The sequence below is a fragment of the Acanthopagrus latus genome, chromosome 23 (assembly GCF_904848185.1).
Source record: "Acanthopagrus latus isolate v.2019 chromosome 23, fAcaLat1.1, whole genome shotgun sequence".
Lineage (NCBI taxonomy): Eukaryota > Metazoa > Chordata > Actinopteri > Spariformes > Sparidae > Acanthopagrus > Acanthopagrus latus.
This window is the reverse complement of record NC_051061.1, coordinates 10,362,545-10,387,838: the sequence shown is the minus strand read 5'-3', so window position 1 is coordinate 10,387,838 and position 25,294 is coordinate 10,362,545. Positions and strand designations below refer to the sequence as shown.

General features: G+C 42.3%; 1 protein-coding gene across 5 annotated transcripts; it reads right to left on the bottom strand.

The window, feature by feature from the left end:
- Nucleotides 1-193: 193 nt before the first annotated feature.
- On the bottom strand, nucleotides 194-17,393 carry LOC119014385 (nucleus accumbens-associated protein 1). Of its 5 annotated transcripts, none has more exons than XM_037089497.1 (8): nucleotides 17,098-17,393; nucleotides 10,338-10,496; nucleotides 9,831-10,097; nucleotides 8,282-8,933; nucleotides 7,926-8,096; nucleotides 7,011-7,116; nucleotides 6,724-6,821; nucleotides 194-4,721 (listed from the first exon to the last, which is right to left on the bottom strand). In XM_037089497.1, exons 2-8 carry the CDS (start codon nucleotides 10,461-10,463, stop codon nucleotides 4,411-4,413), a joined length of 1,731 nt encoding a protein of 576 aa, XP_036945392.1. In that variant the 5' UTR covers nucleotides 10,464-10,496; nucleotides 17,098-17,393; the 3' UTR covers nucleotides 194-4,410. The 5 variants fall into 5 exon arrangements, with proteins under 5 accessions (XP_036945392.1, XP_036945391.1, XP_036945396.1 ...); XM_037089496.1 differs by lacking the exon at nucleotides 17,098-17,393 and adding an exon at nucleotides 16,463-16,964; XM_037089501.1 differs by lacking the exon at nucleotides 17,098-17,393 and adding an exon at nucleotides 16,463-16,963 and having other exon boundaries at nucleotides 8,303-8,933.
- Between the last annotated feature and the right edge of the window lie 7,901 nt (nucleotides 17,394-25,294).

Below are 25,294 nucleotides of genomic sequence, written 5' to 3'. Positions count from 1 at the left end.
TGTCGAGGAGTCAGGGATTTAAAGGCGGGACTACTGACGAGGTGTTTCAGGAGCAGAGTTTTCTCTGTGAGAGAGAAGCTCCCTGCATGGACTTCAGGCTTTTTAAACTTTCAGAACTTACGCACAAGAACCTTTATAACACACTTAAGAAAAAACTGAAATACAAACTTAAAAAAAAAAAAAGAGTCAGAGAGAAATTGTTACAAATCTTTTATTAAGATATTCATTATTTAATCCATTTGGACATTTTTTCTATGATTTGTATTTATTTATTTTACAGTCGTTAATGTGCAATTACCTTTGATAATGTTGGGTCACAGTTACAGGGCTTTCACAAAGTTATTGGCACTTGGAACACAGAAAGAATAGGATGAGCAGTACAGGATGTCCACTGGCGCTACAGGGTTACAGAGGGTAAGGAGCAGGGGCAAAGACATGGGGCAGACCAATTACTGCACGGGTTGTGAAGAAGCGCCGTTTCTGGGTAAATATTATACCTCATGCTGCGAGTGCACAACAAACAATCTGACCTCTATGTGTGTGTCTATATATAATATACAGTATTTATCTATACATGTGTATAATCATATTTATATATGTACTGTTTAGTGACAAAAAGGTTCCCCATGCGGTGCCACACCTTATCCATTCAAGTGTGTAGGTCTACATATTTTGTGAGGTGTAAACACATACGTTGAAAAGGTACAGATATTACAATTCAGAAGAAAACAAAAAAGCATTAAAGCTTTCTATTCTCCACTGCACACAAAAGTAAAAACACAACCACACTCACGCGCTTTACTGCACACGAAGCTCCGTGCCAGAAGGTTGTGAATGAGGGACTTTCTGAACATAGAGTTGGCCCTGAAAGCGTTACTATAGGTAAATCCCCTGACACAAACCGTAACCACAGTTACTCGACTAGACAGGCCCCTAAACCTGCGTCTCCAGGCCGGGGCCTTGTGAGGTGCGACAGCAGGATGTTCTGACTGGGTTAATGGTGCAGCACGGACACTTTCTGTATTGTGAAAGAATCAATGCTGATTCACTGGTGATATTTCAGCTCCATTAAGTGAGTCAGAGTGGAGTCATTCAGTAGTTCACTGTGTTACATGGTTACTGCAAGAAGCTCATTTAAGGCCTTGTCATTTCTCACTTTTAAAGCTTCTTTGTCTGTTTTTATTTAAAGTCTGACATTTTGGTTTTTCTATGGGAAACTCACTGTTTTGGAAACTCACTGCGCTTGGTAAATATACTCTGGTTTCACTAATACCTATGTGAACAGTAATTTGGTTATGGGTAACACTTTATGGTAGCCATCATTGATAAATGGTAAATATATATAAATCATAGTTATTTAAAGGTGCACTATGAAATTTTAGAAAGAAGTTTAAATCAGAAGATTTTTTATGCCCAAACTAACTATACAAACGTCCTTTTCATGACTGAGTGAATGGACAACCCGACTTTATAAGGGACAGCAACTTCATATTGTGTTCTTTTGTTTATATTTACGTTATAGTTATTTGACTGTTAACCCTTGAAATGCTTTAAAAAGCAATTGTTAATTGTACAATTGCAGCTGATGTGTACAACATTTTGTAAGTGGCAAATAAATTCTGTGCAGTTCATCTACAAACATTATCTTGATGGCTATTATAAAGTCGCAACCAATGTTTATAGACCTTTATAATTCTTTAATAAATGGTTCATTACGCAATTAATTATTTTTAAATAGTAAACCAACTATAACTCATGTTTAACTAGCTATAACTTGACCATTTATTAATGATAGTTATCATAAGGTGTTACCGGCTAACTGTCATACCTGTAGGCACGAAGACTGACAGATTTTGTAGACATCACTCTACACGAGAAGATACAATTAATTTAATTTAATTCAATTTCATTGCTAGACTGAATATGCTTCAAATCTGGTGTTAGAGTGGATTTATTTTGAAAGCCTTTCAAATCGGCCTTTAAAGGGAGTATGGTAACTTCACTTGAAAAGGTAAATGATGAGGTCATTTGAGCTGCGTTGAACTTGTGTAAACTAAGCTCACTTAAAAAGCCAAAAAACGCAAAAAAATAAAAATATATCATGATTCAAATTCCGCCTTGCCTCTCTCTGAAACACGTGAATAAACTCTTGGAGGTGAAACATGACACCAGCTGCATGATGGACAGGAAGCACAACAGTCTTCAAAGATACTGGCGAGGTAAGTGGGGGAGGGGTGCTCGTGCGGCATCTACGGTTGAAGCTTACTGAGGTTTTGTTGTCATTACCCATAACAGAATACTTACAAGGTACTGCATGTTTTTGTTCTGTTCCTATACCATCAGGTCAAACCTTTTACATAAACTCATCTATATAATTTTTATCCATAATGAAAATAGGTTTTGCTGTATCTGTCATGCTTCTAATAAGATTGACTCAACTGCCTTGAGTAAGAAGCATTTACCCTTTCCTCCTTCATACTTCTTTAGTCTTCGGAAAAAAATAGAACCTTCTCAGAAATCAGTCATCTGTGAGAGCATTTCAGGTTAAGAACACATTCACACCACCTGCAGCAGAAATAAGGAACCCCCTTTACTGACCCGTCATCTGCAGGCTGATGTGCGTTCACAAAACTTTCTAACGAATAAAAAATTTCACATAAAAAAAGGAAAAAGAGAAGGTCAGTTGTCGACATTTCATCATCAGGTGCATCCAGCAACAGAAAGGAAGAACACTTGGGATTAAAGTCAACCTAACAGTCTTCTTGATTATTATTTACAGTAGGAGTTTGTGCCACTTCAAAAAAAAAACAAAAAAAAAAAACAAACAGGCAGACATGGAAAAAAAAGACAAATTACACCTACAGGGTTTCAGTTGCTACACAACGTTTTCGCAAAAAAAGGTGCATGAACCACTGGTTCTTCTCATTAAGGTGCGGAAACCTCCACTCAACCTCTCATGGAAGGTGCAAAATTAAAGAGGTGGTGCATTCGATACATGGATAAACTACATACCCCAAGTTTCACACACACTGATAGTACCATAAAACCTATTCCTGCCTCCTCATGACATCACTGCACACACCAGGCTTCTGCTCAGTGATTTCGATTCAAAGGCACGTTCCATTATTCCATTATTATTGCCTTTTTGCATGATAATGTCAGCAGTTTTTTTTTTCAGCACAAAGAAGAAAATAGTTGTCAGATCAGTATAACCTTTATATTTCTACAAGTCGTCTTCACAATCGTGGGCCGATGTTTTATCGAATGAGGCAAGTGTTGCAGGTTCATAACCTAACAAGAAATGGTTATCATAGACAACAGTCAAGCCAGCTGAATCAAGTCTTATTATTCCTTTTAAGCTTGTGAGGACAGAAGATGAAATGCTTCAAATTTAGCAGTTCAACTGCTCATTCCATCACTCCGTACTGTCAAATAAAGATAAAAATAAACGACTAAGGGTCCTAAGATACGACTGCTTCATTATACTCCTCTTTTCTGCAAAAATAGCACTTTTCCTTATTTGACAAGACCTCTTTCAATAAAACATGAAGATCGAGATTTTAAAACAATCCCTCCCGCTCTCTTTGCTCACACCAATTTGGGCATGAGCACTTGTATAAATATAGTTTATCCTCTAAAAATATGACCATCTTTGATTACCTGTTGCCCTTAAATTTTTCTTTACAATCATCTCAAGTAAAAAGCTTTCTCCTTCCCTCTGGATCACTTCTCAGTTTTTAGATGGAGGAAAAACATGCTTCAACTTTAGACAACAGAAGGGTGAGATATACTTCTTTGAGACACTGCACAGTGAAATACTCGGGTGAGATTCTCGGCTCTCAAGTAAGGTGGCGTGGGGCGAAGAATACTTGCAGGGTGATGGGTGGAAGGTGCGAGGGGAGGAAGAGCAGGTAGTGTTGACTCATTTTGTTATTAAATTTAGTTCCTTTTCCGAGGCTGGAATACAAGTTGTCAGAAAAAAAAATGCCCCTGACACTTACATTCAATATATTTGCCACCTCTTCTCCTAGCCTGTCCAACCAGCAACCCCTTCCTCCTCAGGCTGCGCCAGCAGCTCCACCCACCACCTGCATCTCAGGGAATGTATTTAATATGCAACAGTGGATGCGCTTACACACCTTAAACAGACAAGGAGAGGCAGGAGAAAACTTAACATCCTCTTATTCTCTCCCTTTCCTCACTAACTCCATTGTACAGTCATAAAGCAAAAATTGAAGTTTTCATGTCCTGGTTACATCAGGGTAACAGCAGCTGTTGCCCCTAGCAGTGTAGTACAGACAGTCAGATGTGAGAGATCAGCGTGGGCCAAAGAGTGAGGAGGCAAGCAGAACTGGGGAATACTGGTGCGCGTGTCACCAAATTTCAACCTTCCCCCCAAGGACACAATGTTCAAAATAACGCTGCTCCATCCCCGCCCACGCCCTGTAGAGATTCACCTGAAGAGCCGCCTGACTCCATGCCAGCACCGCCCGTAGCCTCCAGAGAGGCGGGGTCGAAGGCCGGATCCGCCCCCAGGGTGTCGTCCTCCATCTTGACGCCGTCGGGAAGGAAAGCACTGTAGGCGTCGCTCTCCGCCATCAGCAGCTTCAGCTTGGGAATCCAGCTCTTGCGCACCACACGTCGGGCGTTGGTGCACATGTCAGCTGCAATGGCGTTCATCTCGCTCTCCTTGAAGCTGGTGGCAAAGTTCTGGCAATAAACTGGTGTAGAGAAGGAACACAGCACAGTTAAGCTGATTTACTGTTATGCTGCAAGAAGACAAGAATTAGTGTCATGAGGCAGACAGGAACCTGAAATACAAAAACAGCAGTCAGGGGAAATATTATGTTTTTAATGTTCACAAGAGAAATGCACATTACTAAACGAGTAATGATGCCCATTAATTCTGTTCTTTATTAGATGCTGTTTGTTTCCCCCGCAGAACTTCACCTACTTGCAAGGTTTAAGGACAATTTAAACAGTCTCAAGTATCGAAGCGCCAACTCCTCACACTACAACACCTACAGCAATGATTAGGGCTGCGACTTGCAATTATTTGCATTGCTGATTAAATTGTTAATTATTTTTTGAATGAGCTGGTCTACAAAATGTCAGGAAATGCTTGTTCAGTGTTTTTCCTAAGCCAACGATAACATGCTCAAATATCTGCAACTCAAAGTTTTACTGTCATAGAGGAACAAAGAAACACAAAAAAAAAAAAAAACAACAACTGAGTTTTCACAGTTGATACACATGATTTGTTTAAAACTTTTCCCCTTTCTATAAACACACAGACTATGGTAATTTCATCAAAGTCTGACTTCAGTTTCACAGTAAAATGTTGCTATCTAGTGGTCACTGTGAGTTATAACCTAATGCTAATTAAAAGTAGCATGCACTTTTAACATTGAATCAGCAGGGCAGACTACTAGTGATTCAATGTTCACTAGTGGGAATGATATTTCGACACGTAAAAGTGTCACATTGTCTCTAGTTGACATGTTAATTTAATAAACTGTCAGTTTTATTACATATACATTTCTCCCATGTTCAACCACACCGATTTACAGATATCTTTAATTTAATTATAAATATCATTAATTGCTTTTTTAACTACTAAAAACAATGCTTGCACATATCTCCAATTGAATTTCCGTCTGTTGACAGGTTCTGACTAGTGGAAATGCAATGTTTCTTTTTAGATATCAGAAATATACCCAGCATATCATCAAACCACTTCCAAGGCTGTTTACCCCATAAATATTCAACAAATTAGCAGATTTATTTTGGATAAGATCATTTGTAACTGAAGATATAACAACAATGATGTTTTTGACTAGTGGAAATTACATTTTTAATATCTAAAGTTAAATTCCGATTAGTTGTGTTGTAGATATCTCAAATATAAATGCTACTTACATAAACTTAATATTCACTAGTTACTAGTGGTTTTCAGATGCTATTAACAATTCCAAGCTGTAAGTCAGAGCAGAATTTTCTAGAATTTATTTTCTGTAATGTCAGCAAAATTTAGATAACTGCAATGAACACGAGTAGGATTATTAATTGTTGTTAGCAATAATTAACATTTTGACCAGTGAGACCTGGAAATGAAAATATGTCAATTTGGAATCATAACCCATCAAAATTTGGTGAGTTTGAGAAGTCCGTGGTTAAGTTGACATTGTGATTAAAGATCATATTGAAAATAAATATATTTGCAGACAAATAATTAAAACAAAAACATATACAGAGTTTGTGGAAAGGTGCAGAATGATAGTTTCTCTTTTCCTTAAAAACATTATTACGATTGTGAATTAAGAATTTTAGATGTGTTGTCAGGTCACTGCCCTAGCATTAGCTAGCTAGCATTTGTAACATTAATGTTTGTTAGCTAGAGTTAGCATCATTAGCAATGTAAGCTTTAAGTGGCACCTACAATGGACATTTCCACTAGAAAGAAATAAGTGGTTGATAAAGAATAAACATTTTGACTTGTGAGAAATGAACTGGAGGTGGTCAAAATTACATTATGGATATGTTGGCTTGTTCATAAAGTGATAGATGATAACTACAGTCGTTTATCATTAACTTCAGCAGCACAACATGTGCGTACAGTATGTTTATGTAGGAAATGATTGCCCAAACATCACAAGCAATCCGTGCAGATTGTTTGCATGCTTGTGGGCAAACACCCACTGACAGATAAACATGTTCGCTCACATTTAACCGCATGCAGAACTCTGTTGTCCAGGGGCTTGCGGCTCGGGTCGTTGGTGGACGAGCGAATGCCTGTTCCACAGCTGTTGGCCAGAGTGTTCCTGATGCACCGAAATAAGGCAGAGTTTCAGAGAAAACAGAACAGAAGAAAACAAAAATAGTTGTTGCACCGCTTTAATGCCAGCAAAAAAAAAAAATACATTAATTTCTATATTCAAACAAAGCCTCTGCTAACGTCACATGAAACACTTGCAGAAATAGACCCAGACATGCAGACAGAAGGAACAAACCTGTCAAAGAAGGCAGCCAGCAGCCTCCTCAGCAGCACCTTGTGTCTGGTGCCGGCACTCACATGACAGTTCATTAGCTGGGCTCGCGATATATACACAGAAGTACCTGCAAAGAATACCGTACAGATGAATGAGCCACCAAACATGACTGTTTCCTTGACTCATTTACTGTCTCACCTCCTGGCATGTTTGACCTGTCATATACTAGATTTACTGGAATGGAGGATTTGTTTACCCAGTGACAACATGATTCATCTCAAACATTGGAGCTGTAGGTGTGGAGTGAAAAGGCTGTGCTTTAGTTTGCTTTTCACCTCTTTGACATTTCCTTCTTCTGTTTTGTGTTTATTTTTGCTTTTCACAGGTATTATGTTAAATTAACATCTGTGTCAACTTTCATTACAGGTATTATTTATTTATTTGCACATTATCTTTTTTCTTGCCTCTCTTTTTATCCTATTATTAATCTCCCTTACAGCACTAGTTTGGTGTAGGTTATCTCTCTCCTCTTTTTCTTTCTTTCTTGGTTATTGTCTCTCTCTTTCTCTCTCTCAGTCACACTATATTGGAAGGTATGCAGCTCAGCCTGTAAGTTAACACAGACATTGTCACAGAATGTCCTTGTCATAAACACACTGAGTCAAATGTGGCTAACTGCCACATAATCTGCATGCCAATTCCAAGGCCAGTCATTTGAGGTCAGCTTCTTAGAAATATGTGTATACAGACTACTGCCATTGCCCCTAAACAACTAATCAACTAATGTGATTATACTGATGGTTATCATGATCATGATTATATTGTCATTCAAGATTAAATATTTATAATACAGATTATTAATATATCTTCCAAACAAGCTTGTAAGGAGTTTCTTTGAGCACATATACACAACGAAACAGCCACATGCTAACATACCTGAGACTAACTCTAGCTTCTCAGCAGGGTCTCCTTCCTCGTAGAGTTTGGGATGACAGCGGTTGCCTATCTGAGCGATGAGTTCTGCGGGCAGACATGTCAGGTCTCTGCCTCGCATCCGACCCCGTGTCTCCGTGTGGTCTGGGAGAGCTTCAACACGCTCGCCAGCAGCTGGACAAACATAGTAGTGCAAGATTAGAACAAAATGACATCACTTCCGCACACAGACAACAATAGTGTGCACAGTACAAGGCATACTAAAACCAGAAACATTACCAATACTGATAATAATAAATCTATAAAAATTAAATAGGAAATATCAGCAGAGAATTCAAAAATGTCTTGCAGATACATGCCTTCTGTCCTATGTCCGTTACCTGCAGCTCCCATGTTGAGCATGCTGTACATAGTATACATATTGCAGATTTGCCTATACTGCTCTTCAGCGCTTTCATCAGTTCCCTCTTCCTCTTCTTCATCATCATGGTAGCTGATGGGTGAGTCACTAGCATAGGTGCTCAGGGTGCCGGGGCTGGCACCCTCTGACATGCCGAGACCTGTCGCAGAGCTCCCGTTGGTGCCCGCATTGCCAGTAAGCCCGCCACTGGCTACCATACCCGCCAGGCTAGTTGCGGTGGCACCCATACCCATGGCCAGTCCAAGGGCTCCGGGGCTCTGAATCGCACTGCCTCGCACTGCCTCTTGGGAATAACGAGCAGCCTTCCTGGCACCCCCTCCGCCCCCTGAACCTGCCCCGCCTCCATCTCGGCTGCTGCCACCCTCCCACAGCCGTTTGGCTACAGGAGTGCAGACCACTGAGTAAGGAGTGGCTGCCTCAGGCTGGCTAGCTGGCTGCTCTGTCTTCACTCGTGATACCAGAGAGAGCGGCGTCAGGCAGGAGGTCGGCCGGGCTGCACCGTTACTGGTTTGCGTTACAGGGCTCTGGGGCTCAGAGGGTGGGGCCTCCTCAGCTTGAAGGCCCTGGGAGTCGCAGCTGGGGGAGGACACCTAGAAGTGAATATAAACATCAACTTTGGGTCAGCATACATAAACACAGTGATTAACCAACAGAAAAAGTATCCAGAATTTTGCCATGCTAGTGGCTAGGCTGAAAGATGGTCAGTTCAACACTTAAGACAGGTTTAGACAACTGAAGTTTTAAATTCCACATTGATTTTTAAATCAGGTTGCACATTCACTGGGTAGCATGAGAAAAGTACTGAGTCAATGGTCTGGGATGTGTGCACATAAATAAAATGTCATTTTCCTCAATTTACTCAAGGGTAAAGGCCAATATCTTATCGGCAGGTATCAATCACACGCTGATATCATCTAGAGTCCCTAGTTGCTGGGCAACACCATCCGCTGCTAAAGGATGTCACTCTCATTTGCTGTCATGGTCCCGCTGGGAAAGTACTTACGAAGTCAGAGTTAATTTAAGATTAAACATGTTTGAAGTTATTGGGACTGCCCAATGAGTCTGCAAGCAGTTTGAAGGTTTAAATCTGAACCTTCATACCTTCAAAAACCATCACATTACCAGATAATCTGAGTAGAACACTGGTACGTACCAAGGACCCAGACCCGATTTTGCCTCTGATTGTCAGCCTTAGCCCTGGTTTAGATATCACAAGAACCACTGGTTCTGAACACCTCTGAACACATCATATATTTCAGAGCTGTTCCAACTGACAGACACATTTTATTTTAGGTTTTAGTACAACCAGATAAAACAGTGATTTTGGTTAGTTTGACCCATTTTCTTCCACTAAAACTTTTGCTGCCACCTTAAAATTCATATACAGTAAATGGCATGCAGTTTGACAACCACCTTTTCTTATTGCACGAACACAATACAATATATTATAATATCTCTAGTTTCTACTGACACTATTTCAGATTTACCTTGAGGAAGAATTCCGTGCCTTTTTCCATGATCTGTTGGATCTGCAGGAAGCCGGCAGTATACATGAGGAGAAACTGGTCTCCCACCGTCATGCTGAGACGGCCTGTGTAGCAGAAAGCCAAGATCTGTTGGAAGCTCTGAGGCTGGACAGCTGATGGGAGTTCCACTACGGTTGGGCTCATCTCATTGCTGCTACCACCTCCACTATTGCTACTGAAAAGGTCCCGGAAGTAAGAGCTGCTGGCAGCCAGCACTGCCCGATGTGCCTGAGACAAAAGAAGATAAGAGGAAATCCCATTAGTGCGTTTAAGTGTAGTGCTGATTTTGAATATATAATGCGAGATTGCTGCTGACATCAAACCAAATAATCTTAGGTCAGGCCTTCTACGCAATGGGTTTGTGATGATGGCAATGAAGCCACAGGACAAACTGTCCATGCCCCAGCCTTGACTTTCCATAAGCGTAATATCCACAATAAAAACAATAACAACTTGTCTTGTCAGTACCTTGAAAGCATGGCCCTTGACCACCACGGAAACGTCGCAGTAGAGGCCCTGCAGCCGCTGCTCGTTCAGACACTCTAAAACATTGTTGCCAAAGTTTGGGATCGCCATCTGGAGGGTCTGGGCCATGGTGCGCCTACGCACACCACCAAAGGGTCTTGTCTGGATGGAGAAAGAGGAAAGACACAATTATAACACCTGAAAGAGTGACACTCCATCCTCATGTAAACACAGGTTGTCAACATGGTTCAACTTCAGTTGGAAGCATCAGACTGTTGATGTTCACACCTGTCCTTCTTCCTCAACAGGGGTTTGATTGTACTGCTGGAGACCAATGATGCTTTTTCGTCCACATCGACAGGAGCTCTCCCTCTCATACAAAAACACCTCGTCAGCAGTCTCACCAGTAGTCCATGACTTTATGACATCACACTAAGTCACCATGTCACACATTTGCATAAATTATCCCTAGTGGCTAGTTGGGATATAAGAATGTGTATGTGAATATGCATGTGTGAGTTGACCAATCAGAGGAGATAATCATGGAGGGGGGACCTTAAAGAGACAGAAGCTCAAACAGAGAATTTCAGACAGGGGGGAATACAATGCTGCAGCACTGGACAGTATGAGAAAACAGATGTGTTTTTTGAGCTTTAAAGCATAACCTATTCTAGTAGTAAACATTAAAATGAGCATATGGCTCTTTAAAATGCGCTTGTAACAAAAAGCCCCCCAAAAAGTTTTAACCCTGTTTTTGCATGTCTCCTCTGGGAACTGACTATGTGAGAATCATATATTATCTGTAGATTAACACAGACAGTGACTATTACCACGTCTTTACCAGAGATTAAAATTAACGCCTTCCCGTCGTCCCCGGGACGTAATAAATTGTCACTGGGAGGATCAATAATCTAACTCGGGACGACCTCGGGACGACCTCGGGACGACCTCGGGACGACCTCGGGACGATGAGAATTTTGCCTGACTACATTTTTCTGTTTAAAAGTTTTCATCACTTTCTGCAAACCAGAATGGTGGTCGGTGGCAAAAGATGTATGTCTTCAAAATAAGAGCTTTACATTGCATCCCACTGGAGTTTAGAACTGGGTTCTTAGCGGGGGGCTTTTAATTTGAAAGTAGCGACCGGTAGTAGCTTGCTGCGACAACAACAAGCCGACAACGAAGACAGCTACAGAGACTGAGGAGACGCTAGCATCTCCTGGATCTCAGTGGCTGTCCAGTTACTCATCTTAATGTCCGCGGAAGAAGTGATGGACTGACTGATAGATTCAGATAGACTGATAGTGCCCTCTGGCACAGATACGCAGGACTTCTATATATCTGGCGGATGCCGGAGCACGACGCAGCAGTTCAGCTGAATTTTGCACGAAGCAGACAGCGCCGAAATAACAATATAATATCCGGTTATTTTTCAAAATAAAACACTCCGTGTTGACACCTCTAAAAACAGACAAATACAAGCTCTTCTGCTAATCCCTCGGCCGGGAACTATGCAGCAGGAAATATGACGATCCCTACATAGATGTTGGGTTTACTGTGAACACGGTTGGAAATGAGGAAAGACCTGTATTTCGATTCGGGGGGGATGCGAAAAAAATTCTGTCCTCTGGGGGGGCATGACAAACAATAATTGAGAACCACTGACAAATGTAGTTTGGAATAAATGTATGTATTATTATAAACATAATGTATTGTATTTTTCTTATATTATCAGTAAGTAACAACTCAAAATGCAAAAAAAGATTTTCAGGACGATTTGGGGCGGTTCAAAATGTTTTCGGGACGTTTCCGGGACAGTGGTGAAAAAAGTTAATTTTAATCCCTGGTCTTTACACTGCTGAATCCCTTGTAATATGAGCAGGGTTGTGGTCTCTGGTGGAATTACTTGGGCACATCCATTCACAACAATAAGAGTTTTATCCTGTGCCGTTTCTGTGAGGAGGTCTAATGTTACAAGGTTATGTTAGAAGGCCAAAAGCTCACAAAAAAAGTAGAACTAAAACAAAACAGGTGAGGAATGTCTGACTCTTCCATTAATGGATGAGAAAATGGCTGACAGTTTTTCACTCGAACAAACATACACTAAATCTAATGGAGGTCTATTTTTTTTCACAAGGGCCATTTGCGGAGAAATGCCTCTATTCTAGAGAAAAGTAGTCCAGGGTATGAATTATTTCCCTTGGCATATTTAACCGACACAGGCCACAAATATTTCTTCACACAGTCCTACGGAAGGCTTTTGGCAGGCTCACACAGGACATTGATATTTGAAACAAAGTTTTGTTGAAGCTTCCATGGATAATCTACACTGCATTAATCCTATACGTCACTTCAGCCTTGCAGTGGTTGTTATTGCCAGGAGCAGGCTCAGTGAAAGCCTTTTTTATTTTCTTGCCTTCTATGAGCTATAAAATCCTGGTGTCCTTAGATAACTGGGTCATGTTCTGTTATTCTATGTGCTAAAGACTGTATGTGTGTGTGTGTGTGTGTGTGTGTGTGTGTGTGTGTGTGTGTGTGTGTGTGCGGCCTGAACAAATACCACATAGCATGTTTCCATTCACTTCTCTAAACAGTCAAAGACAAACATACCCCCTTACCCTGCACCCTCTCTCCAAGACTCTTATATTATGCCTGTAAATATTAAAGAGTACCAAATTATCCTCTGCTGTGGAAATGCAGGCGATGTTATTGCTTGATTCTGTAGGTCAGCTTTGTGTACAGTGGCAGGATATGTAAAGACACTGAATATATTATCCTGGATATTTTCTTTTTTGTTTAAGAATGTAGATAATTATCAAGCTATTTTATTTCTACTGAAAACATATCTATTCACTTTAGCCTTTAACTAGCCATGTCATTCCTCATATAGGCCTGAAACGTGTTTTTCGCTTCCTCTCGCACTTATGGACGGCAGCACTTCTTTTAAATCCTTTGCTTTCATCTTATTTTTACCATTATTATCGTCGAGTAAATGGATTTGGCATTTAAAGAGCACTTTTATAGTCCACTGACACTTGTCACATTCATACAGGTTGCCATGCCGACCTGCGACAACGCTTCCAATCCAAACCGCTGCCTGATATCGCTTCGTTATGTCAGTCACACATTCATGGAACAGTTATCAGGAGCGATTCGGGGTTCAATACGTTGCCCAAGGACACTTCGGCATGCCGCCAGATCATCTAGGGATCAAACCGCCGATTCATAACATGTCCGAAAATTGTAAAAAATGGTGACCAGTTGTTTCCCAAAGATATCATCTTAAACGTCTTGTTTAGTCCACAACTTAAATAAATTATGTTTACTGTCTTAGAGGAGTAAAGAAATCAGAACAATATTTCAATCTGAAAAGCCAGAATCAGAGAATTTTAGCCCATTCATTCAGAATTTGACAACTATTCGAGTGATCGTAAGTGTCTCCTATTCTCCATCTTATTTTACAATAATTATGTAATTCTCTCTCTGTTTTTAAGCACATCGATCTTACTTTTACTATTATCATAAAATGGGTTTGATTTTTCATCTTATTTGACATTAGTTGGCTGAGCCTGTTTTTATATGTTAAATGGTAACTCTACAAACTTTACACATTAAGCAATGTCTACATGTCTTGGAGAGTACCACTTCAAGAGTGGAAAAAGTGGTCTAAAACCTTTTGAAGCTGCATGTAAACTCACAAATTGCCACGAGTGGTGTCACTCGGTGGCCCCATTGCATTGTGGGTAATGCAGACAGCCAGTTTTGAATAGGAGGAAGAATGTGTTGGAAGAAAAGGGGATAACTCTGGTCATGCTGAATTGGTTTGGATCATTTGAAAACAAAAAACAAAAAACTGTCCAACAGTGCTTTAGGAGTGCAATGCTAGACTGCTGGACTGTGTTTTTTTTAAAAAACCTGGTACCTACATTACCTGCAATGCAACTTAGCCACTGTGTGACATCACCGGAGGCAGTTTATCAGATAAAAAGCAGTTTCCTCTGGAGCCACAAAAAGCTTTTCACTACTTTTTTCACAAGTCCATTGCAGTTGTGCTCCCCCCGTAAACACACTAAAGTTGGTTGAACTGCCCTTTACGCTATTACATTTTTGTCTGAGTTGCATTTCTTGTATGAAAGGTATATATACAAACAAAGCTTATGATCATTATATCACTCCTCAGTATTGGGTCATCACATGTATAAGCAGTGTGCCCTCTGTACTCAAAGCCTCTATATAACTGCCTCAGCATCCTGTAAACAATAAAACAGATGTACTGATAAGCCCCTGTGGCTTTTTCACTGAGCATAAAACTTAACTCAATGCACAATACATTACAATAATGTTTTCTTGCATTTATTCACAAATGAGTAGGTCTGCAGCATACTAAAGTGTGCACGCATAGCTGGGACAAAGCTACTTTTCACACGGATGCTTTACCACTTAAAAGTGTTGCATGAATGCATGCTGCAAAAACACACACACATACACACACACACACACACAGCTAGATAGATGCCAACAATCTCCAATAATGTGAGAACAAACTGACTGAAGCTCGCCCTGTGAGAGCCATACAACCAACTTTGGTGTGACTGACTGATGAGGGCTGGAGTGAGCCGCCCCATCATATCCAAAGCCTTTCATTTGGGACCTCGCCAAGCTCCAGGGTAAAGAGAAATGCTCTCTTTGTCTCTGTCTCACTCAAGCTCCCTCTCCCTCATACTAAAACACAGATGCGCACACACAAACTCAAACAAACCCACAAAAGGCACACTGACTCACACACAGACATTAGACAATACTGCTTGTTTACAGTTTGGCGAGCCGCAGTAAGCACACATGCGTGCACATAAAGACACACAAACACAGGGCTGAGAGCAGGGTGTGTTTGCACAGTTTGTCCTGACAGTGAGAGAGAATGTGGCTGTGTGTGTGTGTGTGTGTGTGTGTGCTCATGTGTGTCTTTATGCACCAAGGAGGGGCAACGGGGCCTGCAGAGATGAGAGGGATCATCTCAGGTCCTTATTCCATTAAATATATAGAGCACGGCAATGTGCACGAGTGAAATTCACCCGAGCTCACCCTGTGGCTGAGGTCTCACACAGACCAGCCTGGTGAGGGAAAGTAGGTCAAAACATACTCACAACATACTTAAGACCTCAGACTTTTCATAGTAAGCCTTAAGAATGTTTTGCCTGCATTCGAAAGGGCTTATGGCGAGTTATGATGGGGCAGCTGTCAACATATTTCGACATTTATACTGTCTGACTACTTTCCAGCTCCATGCTGAAAAAACAGCATGGGCACTCACACAGCTATGTGAGTGATTACTGTGGAGTCATTGGTGCAGCTGGCACACAATGCATTCCCTCTATAGGCATTTCCTGGTTCCCATGTGCCCATGTCTGCATGCCTGCGTGCTGCTCTTACCAAGACAAGACATACAGTATGAACAGGCCGGATTCGTGCTGGTTCTTATATAACAGGGACACCCCTGAATGTGAAGCAGCACACACACAAACACACACACACAAACCAACAAAAAGCTTCTAAACTTCTGAACTCCGCATTACTGAGGCGAGTGCAGAAGTGTTCAGACGAAGGAGGGGGGGAAAAAAAGGATGCCGGATAATGGGAAGCAGATAAGGAGCTCTTTAACTCACCGGGGTGACCGCTCCGTGTGCCAGTCTACCCGCCGGGAGTGCTCCCCTGTCTGCTGGCACCGGAGCCGGGAGGCGACAGGAGCGGGGAGGAGGTGGGGGGGCGCGACACAGGATGGCAGCCAGCCCCGGTGATACCCGGGTGAGGGCGACGGTGTGTTACTGTTTACGTGCCGACGAACGCTACTCAAAGTACATTAATGTGAGCCATCTTCGGCGGGCTAAGCGGTCAGAATTCGCGCCCCCCACCCTCCCCACCTCCCGTGGCTGGCAGCGCTGAAATGTTTGATGCCCTCTCCCATCCGCAGCGGGCCTCTAGAGGTGGCTAATGGCTAAGCTAACGCTACTGTTAAATATTTTGGGTTCGCCCCGGCGCACCATCCACCTCATGCACACTCAGCCCCCAGCTGCACAATGTCACGCATTTCCGCGATAGTAGCACGCTCACAAGATAAACAAGACACTTACTGGCTGTGCGGGACGAGGTAGCCGTGCAGCGACGCCGGTTGTCAAGCCCAAATGTTGCTTATTTAAATATTTTGGTGATGGGGGAAATCGCTCCCCCTGCCATTCTCCATTCTACCGACATCAACAGGTCATCCCAGGACACGCAGCAGCTGAGGGCGAGCCAGACGGAACCAGTGCGGCACGGAGCGGGGGGTGGGAGCACAACAAGGCACAATTCTTTTTTTTATGAGCGGCGCTCGCAAAGAGCTGCTGTGCCAAAAAAAAAAAACCCAAAAAGAAAAAAAAAACTTGACTGCCAACCTTCACGTAAATGAGAGGAGAGTCACATGAAATTAACCGTTTCACCGCGAGCGCCGCTGCGTTTCCTTGTTTTGATTGGCTGGCGCAAAAGAAAGTTCAGGACTGTGCCAACAGCGGACCCATCCCCTCTCTGCCTATCCCGAACTGAAACTGTCCCGTGTCGGGCCGGGACCGTCCGGCAACCTAGATCCACTGCTCTAACTGTAAGGACACCGGCACGGGGGCCCCCCCCGCCCCTCCCCTCCCCTTCCCCTCCCCCTCCGCCGCCGCCGGGTCCTCAGGCGACCCCGGGCAGGATGCCCCGCACCCCCGGCGGATGGGCAGAAGACACTCACCCCGCTCGCTGGGAAGTTGATGCAGAGCGCCGGTTCACAGGAGGAGAAGCACTGCTCTCTCTCCCCGCCTTGCCTCGCTCCGGGCGGCCATTCAGTGTGAGCGAAACGCCGATAGCAGAGCCATCGAGGGCGGTACAGTATCCCAGGGGATTGCGGAACACAGAGCCACTGATCGCACGGCGCAGCAGAGGAGGAAGACAAGCATGACGCGCTCGTCACTCAATCGCATGATCGTTCCGAGCGCAGCCTCAATTTGGGGAGACCTATCCCACGGCGTGCGCTGTTTGCGCATTGGCACAGCAACAGCAGCAGCCCGCACAGAGAAACTCTCCTTCTCTCTCTCACTCACTCTCTCTCTCTCTCTCTCTCTCACACACACACTCTCTCTCTCCCTGCATATGAGCGATGGAATTGGGAAAAGTAGGCCGTGTGTGTGTGTGCTTATTTAACTTGAGTGAACTCAGCGCGCGTATATAAAGTGGGGATAAAGCCGCGCTCGTGTTGGCTGTAAACAAGTGAAACCTTATGTGCAGGCTGCAGTGACATCTATCATACCTGTGCTCAGCTGAGGCGCGTCAGGGCCCTCCTTTAGGTCAAACCCCCCCCCCATGCGGGCACATTGCACTGTATCCAGCCCATAGTTTATCTGCTGTAAAGACAAAGCCTGCATTTGCATTGATGCGCATGCATTTAATTCATGTGAAAGTGACAGCTGACCTTATGGATTTATGTCTTTATAAATAGCATCAGGCGTTGTGGCAGTGACAGAAAGTATGGATCTTATGTGAGGTGAAAATAAGTGACAACCACCTGTGAGTGTCTTGGAGCAGAGGGAAACAGAAACCCAACGTGTGTGTGTGTCATGGGAAAATCCTGTGACACATTTGCCACTGGAAACGCTTAACGTTCTGTTCATGTGCATTTTCGTCGTGCACATCCCCGGTAATGTGTTTTACGAGCAAATTGAAATGAAACTAAATATTTCCGCGCTGGAATATTTTGGTCTCGTCTTAGCAATGATGTTGTACAGAACTTCTGAAGGAGAGTTAAAGTCCTGCACAGATCTTCTCCTCCTTTTAACAGAGGAGCGACAGAAAGCATCCTGACTGGACACATGGCAAACAGGAATCAGCAGGACATCACTAGTATCCATCTACACATCAGCATCAGTGTTATCTGTAAGGTTAGTCTGAGCCCTAAACACACTAGAAAAAACAACAGCATTTGCGTTTCATTGAGGACCCTGTGTTGCAGAAGGACAAACAAATGAACCTTGAGCTTTGTATTTTATAGCTGATGAAAGGTCAGAATACTGGAGGTACAACTGTACAACTTTTTGGGTTTTTTTTTTTTTGACTGTGTACAGCTCAGTTTTTATTCATAAGCACACTAAAAGTGATTGGACTCGTCCATGATGATTTACTACATGGGACCAGTCTCTGATACACAGCTGTTATTGCCTCTTTGAAATTATGTAGATTTAAAATGTAACGCTTCAAAATAATACTATTTTAGAACCCACGAGTCAGCAGCCAAAGTGTCACCTGATGACACCGTCCATTCAAGTCACACTGATTTGATTTTGCAAGTACTGACCACATCTCATTTGGGTCTCTTTAATTCTCATCTCATCTCTTTCTTACTGTTTTAGGTTTTTTATTTTATTTTTTGCCAACACCCGTGCTTGTCACAGGAGGACAAGCCCAGATGTTACTATTACAGTTATAACAATGGCTATGTTATACCTGGCCCTTAGCACGAGCACTAAACTGGAATTATGTATGGTGTCAATTCATCTCATTTTACATATTTACCTTCCTTGTCAGGACTAGGAGGAAATGGTGATGGTGTGACACGTGGACAAGAGACACACACAATAACCACACTGTGTAATGTTCAGACATTTTAGTGCCATCTTTGTGGAAACAAAACAGGGTATTTTATTCCAAAGCACGATCTTCTCATAACCTTAACCAAACTGTTTTTGTGCCTCCAGGCCCTATGCACAAAGCTTAAGATTAAAACGAAATGCTGAACACTGAAAGGCAGAACATGTCCACGGTATGCAGAAATGTACACAACCAACATTTATTCTAGTGATCTGGTTTGCCTATATGGCAAGAATCCTCTGAAAAAAGATGCCTTAATGGTCGCGAGGCTGCACTTCGAGAACGGGTTTCCTCAAAGCGAAGCTGCAAAAAAAAACGGTTGAGATTTTCTGTGATGTGTTCTCAAGAAGAGCTGAGGCAGGAAGTTGCTGTAAATCCATAGCAAAGGGGACATCACAACTCTGGTGTTCTTTTTCACAAGTGCACTCACACGTTCGCTTGATGCACCCACCCACAAATGGCAGCGGTGATACTTTCGTCACAAACATTTTCAGTTGTGTTGACGATGTAGTATTGCACAGGTTTCTGTAAATTACGCTTGTTTGCTGTGTTCTTGGCTGCATCTTAGGACATGCATTGGGGTCGAAACGTATTCATAGCAACTCACTCCTGTCTCTCACACAGCACGGCCCGGCAAGACTTAGATTACATTTTACATTGCAATTTATGAAGACACCTTAAAATACACTGAGTGCAAAAGGCGTGTTATTGTCCCTTTAAAGTGGCTGCTGAGCAGTGCTCTGAAGGGGCTTCCTGGAGATAGTTATTGTGGGAGCTTGTACCACCATCTAGAGGACAGTGAAAATTCAAATAAACAACCCCTCTACACTGTTTCCTCAAAGACAGGAGTAGTAAGATACGCTATATGTCTTTCTGTTTTCAAAGCAGTACAGCAGAGAGAAGTCATTTGCTCAATTCATTGGCCAGAATTTGAAGCTTTTATTAAAATGCTTATTTCTTTTGATCTAATCTACTTTCATCTTTGGCACTCGTGTATCAGCACTGGGTGGAACTGAACAAGAAGACTGGATCTGAAGTGAATGTCGGTAGAAAAAAAACTTAAAACCAACTTTGCTGCTGTAGTTTACATTCTTTTCCCGCTGCGAACAGTTTAACTTTTCATATCTGTAAAAGGACAGGTATCATTCATACGATTCTTAATGATCGTCACAGTAAGCCAGCAACGGTCAGTGTGCTCTATACCAGGACCGTAAAACCCCCAAAAAACAAGCAGCCAAAATGGAATTCCAGCCGTCTGTTTACACAGTTTTCAGCTGTGGTTTCTGTGACATGTGAAGACATGGAGAAAAGAAAAATTCACTGATGATATTACATTATAGGTCAATATGATGAATAGTATGTTGCCACCTGCTGGATGTGTTTGTAACTAAGATGCATTGTCATTTTTTGTGTTGGTAACAACAACAATATTATAGGTCAAACTACAGATGCAATTTTCTGCTTGTATTGCTGGTCACTGACTGAAAATTGATTGTTTGCATGTTTGCCTCTTTGTCTAAGATACCGATCGTGATGTACGAAGGATGATGTTCTGTCCTTTGCACCGACTGCATGATCTAAAAGGTTGTGTGTGAAATTCCGTCTCGACTGGACTCACTTTTTCTCTGTTGAGACAAGACCATGCAAGTGATGCTCATACTCTACATACATATAGAACATGATACTTGTCTTACCATTAAATAATTATTAAACTTTTCACTCTTTCACTAATTGGGGTCATGTTGGCATTAAATGTTCTCAGTTTGCCCGTGTTCCGGACCATTCACTTCTCTTTCGCTGACTCTGTGGGTTGTAGGACCCCTTGACATGTGTTCACATTCGTTTGATGGCAGCTTATCAAGTATAAATAGAGCATCAGAATACTCTGAAGTATTCACATTGCAGTGTACCATGGGTTGTATGGTTAGACTGTCGGATTGGCCCCTCGATGCGTTTTTCTTTACCCTATGGTGTTTCAAGGTGCGCTGTGTAGTTCTGAGGATTGGCTGTAAAAAATGATGATGAATAATAATTAAGAAAAAATAACTTTTTCATGACTGAATAAGCTGAATTAACAACCTGACCTCACAGGACAACACAGTTTCATGCTCTTTCATTTTGTTCATGTGTGGCGGACCCTGCCACCTTTCTAGCTTCAAACAGTGTTCTGGGGACTTCATTGTCCACTGGGAGCAGCTTGTTTATTCAGCTATAGAAACAATGAATATTCCCGAGTTTGTATTATTACCTTCTGATTCACATTCCGATTTTTCATCTACTCCAAAACTACACATTTGGCTCCTTTAACATGGAAGTAAGAAGGACAGAGAAAGCACTGACTTACATTTCTCAGACTATTTAAGAAAATGACTGTGAGTGAGTGTGAGTGTGTGTGTGTGTCTGTGTGTGTGGCACGTGTGTGTGTGCTTTCATGATGGCACTGGGATGATGCTTATCATGACACTAATTACAGTAATTAAGCTTTCATGAGCATGAGAATGAAAACATTCATTAAGTGATGATAAAGATGTTGTTGTTTATCTTTTTCCCTACTCCATATTTGGCTTGATTCTAAACCGATATGCTGTAAAAGCGAGTCCTTCAGAAAGGTCTGGATGCACAACAGTGAGTTTCTCTCTTAATGCCTTTAAGATAAGATTAATCTGTCTTTGCGATAAGATAAATCTCTATTTCCTGAGTGAAGCTGACTGAGCATGTATGCTTTCTTCTGCAGTGCACTACTTCAAGTTCACTTCGATGCGATCACCGCTGGGAGCCACTCAGTGCAGTTTCAGCCACCGACAGTTGGCCACTGGCTTTTTGTGGTTGAGTACCTTACTCAGTGGTGCCTCCAGAGTGGTTGTAGAGAGAGAAGCCGTTGGGTTGTTGCTTGTCCCTGGTTTATATTGACATGGTGAAGGGGTCAAGCAAGGACCCGGAGGGAGGGGGCCTTGGCATAAGAATATGGGAGGGTACGAGGGTGTTAGACAGGGAGACGCTCTCAGGCAGTCTGCTGGGCACGGTGCCCGGCTTCCCTGTTGCGGGTCCCTTGGCACTTAGACTGGCAGTAGCGTGCTGTGACTCCATCCCAGCAACAGCGTCACAGATTTGGGCTGCCTGCCACAAGGTCCCCGGCCAATCAGGGCACACACAGTGCCAGATTACTCACGAGGTAGCCAATGGTGAGCCTGGATGTCTCAGTGTCATCCCTCCCAGATGTGGATTCCTCTAAACCCACAAGGTACACAAATGCAGACTCAAAGACAGAGTGTGCACACATTTACAGTGACTCTGTGTGTGTTTGTGTGTACGTGGAAAGTTGGAGAGATACAAAAGCGGCCTGTGTGTGTGTGTTTTCATGTGAATGCACCTCTTTATCATGTCATTTATAAGTCCAGCTGAGACCTGCCAGCGTCTTCAAATGACAACACAACTAGTGTCTCTGACAGGAATCAGCACTGCTGCATGGTGAGCTTTGTCTCACTCTTGTGGACAGTCTGAGTAATACAAGATTGTGGGTATAATGACACTATACTGAAGCACTAAGCATTCCTGAAGAATAATTACTCTTATATAATAGTATGTGTAATCATTTCATTTAAAGTAATACGTTACTCAAGTCATGACAAATGTAGTCTTCAATATTTAAATCTGTAATTTTTAAAATGCCCAGTGACAAAGATTTGTTTATAACAGGGTTTTTCAAAGAATTGTGTTTGTTTTTTAATTCATTATTGTCTTTTTTGCTTGGCTTCAGCATGCCACAGCAAATGAAACAAGATAAATGGACATAGAACAAATCAATGTCATGACTGTTAATGAAGGAAGAAAGAAAGAAAATGAATTCGGTGCAGCATTCTCACCACACACCACGTGTTTCAAAGCAGAGTTGGAATTTCACAAAATCAAAAGGATCGTGTGTTCTGAAGCGAAAGATAAAAAAAAAAGTTTATAAATATCTTACACATTGAAGTAGACAGTTCTGACAATTTCAGACATTAATGGCGAGTAAAAGGAGAGAAACAGAGGGAAACTAGACAAATGAACCAGAGGGATGTGGTGAATTTATGACTGTGTACACATAAATGGCAGAGGATGAGACTGCATTTCTTGTCTTGGTCTGTTCCTTGTCTGTCCTGACATCCTTCCTCTTTGAGGTCAAAGGTCACTGGGCCTGTGTGTGTGTGTGTGTGTGTGTGTGTGTGTGTGTGTGTGTGTGTGTGTGTGTGCGTGTGTGTGCGTGCGTGCGCATGTGTGTGTGTGTCTCAGTGCACTCCACCGCAGACACAAAGAGCGTATGATCAAAGCATCATAAGTTCACAAAATAATTGAGTTCTTTCCATATTCCTTTGAAGGTCCTCCACATAAACCACATGCCATTAAAAGAAATCCTCAAACAACCACATTTGGATCATAAAGAGGGCTCTGTTCTGTGATCACGATCATCATGCCGCCTTAAAAGAGGAAACAAAGGGATTGTGTCAGGATCTGGTGAGATTTTTTGTATAAACGTTTTAACTCAAAGTTAATTCAAGGGTTGGAAATGAGCATCCTTGTTTTGCTCTCTGGTGTCACTGAAATGCTCGTGATGTGCATCCTCTTGTGCTGACTTGCAACTTCTAAAAGACACTGAGCTCTGGACTGTACACCCAGAAACACAAAGGTCACTTTTTGGCCATGATCTTAGCTTAATAAAAGGGGGGATATAAGGGTTTGTGTACAAGAAATTATTGACGGTTAATTTAATTTAAAAGTAGATTTGTCAGACAATTCACAAGTGAAGACCTTCTCTGTCTTTGGATTTGAAGCTGACTGAATTGAGCCACTCGTCCATCTGCACCCATGCTGATGTCATCATCTGAAAATCTTTGCTGAGACTCAGAAAACCACTTGATTTGAGGGTTGAAGCCCCGTCCAGAGCACGAGAGTCTCTGTGGTGACTGGGGACTCTCTCCTGATGGGCCCGCTACATATTTTGTCAAGAAATTAATAAATGAATGAATCACTGACAGCGACACACCCAGAAATGTTTTGACAGAGGCGACGACCAGAGGCCGCTGAAAGTCTTGGGGTCCTCACCAAACCTAAAAGCTGTAACTTAACATTTAGAATTCTATGATAATTATACATGTAACACTTTTGAATTTGAGTTGAAGTAAAAGTCTGAAGATGTTCTCTGTGCACACAAGAGGCTTAATTCTCTCAAAATGTGAGCACAGCATTGTTAAAATCCGTTATTGCTGGTGTGCCTTATTCCTTTCACCCATCTGACAGGTGTGCTTTCCACAAAACTTGACAGAAAATGACAAAAAAATGACTTCTTAACTCACTGAACAGGGGAGGATGTATATAAATTAGTAGAAGCAGTGTCTTTGTATTTAGGCTAGATGGCAGAGTTGTGCTTTTCCAGCGTCTGGTGGAATCAGATGGGAATAAGGCTGCTGCACAGATGCTGCAGCGTGACAGGCCAGAGTGATCAGAGCGAGCAGCGAGCGGAAGCACCGAGCAACACTCAGGGTCCCAGAAAAGTACCAAAACACAGAAGTGAAACAATGCAGAGAGCAACGGTGCATCGCAGACGCCAGGTGTGAGGTGGGGTCATGCCAGTAAGAGAAACAGAGTGCCCATTTAAATATCTCATATCAGTTAATGCAGGCTATCATGCAGGGTTCACATGGCCTCTCACAGCTTTGCTTAAGGTTTTAGTTCTAGTTCTCTGTGAGTTGAACACGGGCAGTTGATTCCAGGTGCTGTGGAGGTGATGGATATGCACGTCTGCTGCTCCCGATGACAGTTTTATTCAACACGTACTCCTGCACTGGGATTAACAGCTCCTTTCACCTTTATTCTTGCTGTCTTTTCACACTAGTTTACAAAGGAATGTAAAGATTCCGTTCACATGAAAGGAATCAGTTTTTCTTTTTTTTTTTTTGCAGCATGAAGTGCAGGTCAGCGCCAGACTTTGACCTGTAAAGATCTTGACACATTTAAATGTGTTAAAACAATGGTGGACAGTCTGAGTAATATGTAATAATGGCTCTATTTATGTTTATTAGTTGTCACAACTGAAAGAGACAAAATATATATAGAAGTATGTGAGAAAACAGTTCTAAATCTAGTTTCTAATTCTAGAGTTAGGTTGTTAGTTTGATTGATCCCCCCTGCTTATAGCCTAAACTTTTTAATAAAACATGAATGCTCATGTGCAACAGACCTACTGTAACTAATGAATGGGCTAATAAGACTGTTAAAAAAACTATCTGGAATGAGGTTGGTAAATGGCTGCATTTGGCTCATTGGCCGCCATG

What these genes read in the sequence shown, in the direction of transcription:
- LOC119014385 (XM_037089497.1), bottom strand. Translation starts at nt 10,463, where the DNA reads ATGGCCCAGACCCTCCAGATGGCGATCCCAAACTTTGGCAACAATGTT. An exon ending in GAAGCTAGAGTTAGTCTCAG is followed by an intron (nt 7,117 to 7,925) that starts GTATGTTAGCAT and finishes TATTCTTTGCAG; the next exon opens with GTACTTCTGTGTATATATCG. An exon ending in CTGGCTGCCTTCTTTGACAG is followed by an intron (nt 6,822 to 7,010) that starts GTTTGTTCCTTC and finishes TCGGTGCATCAG; the next exon opens with GAACACTCTGGCCAACAGCT.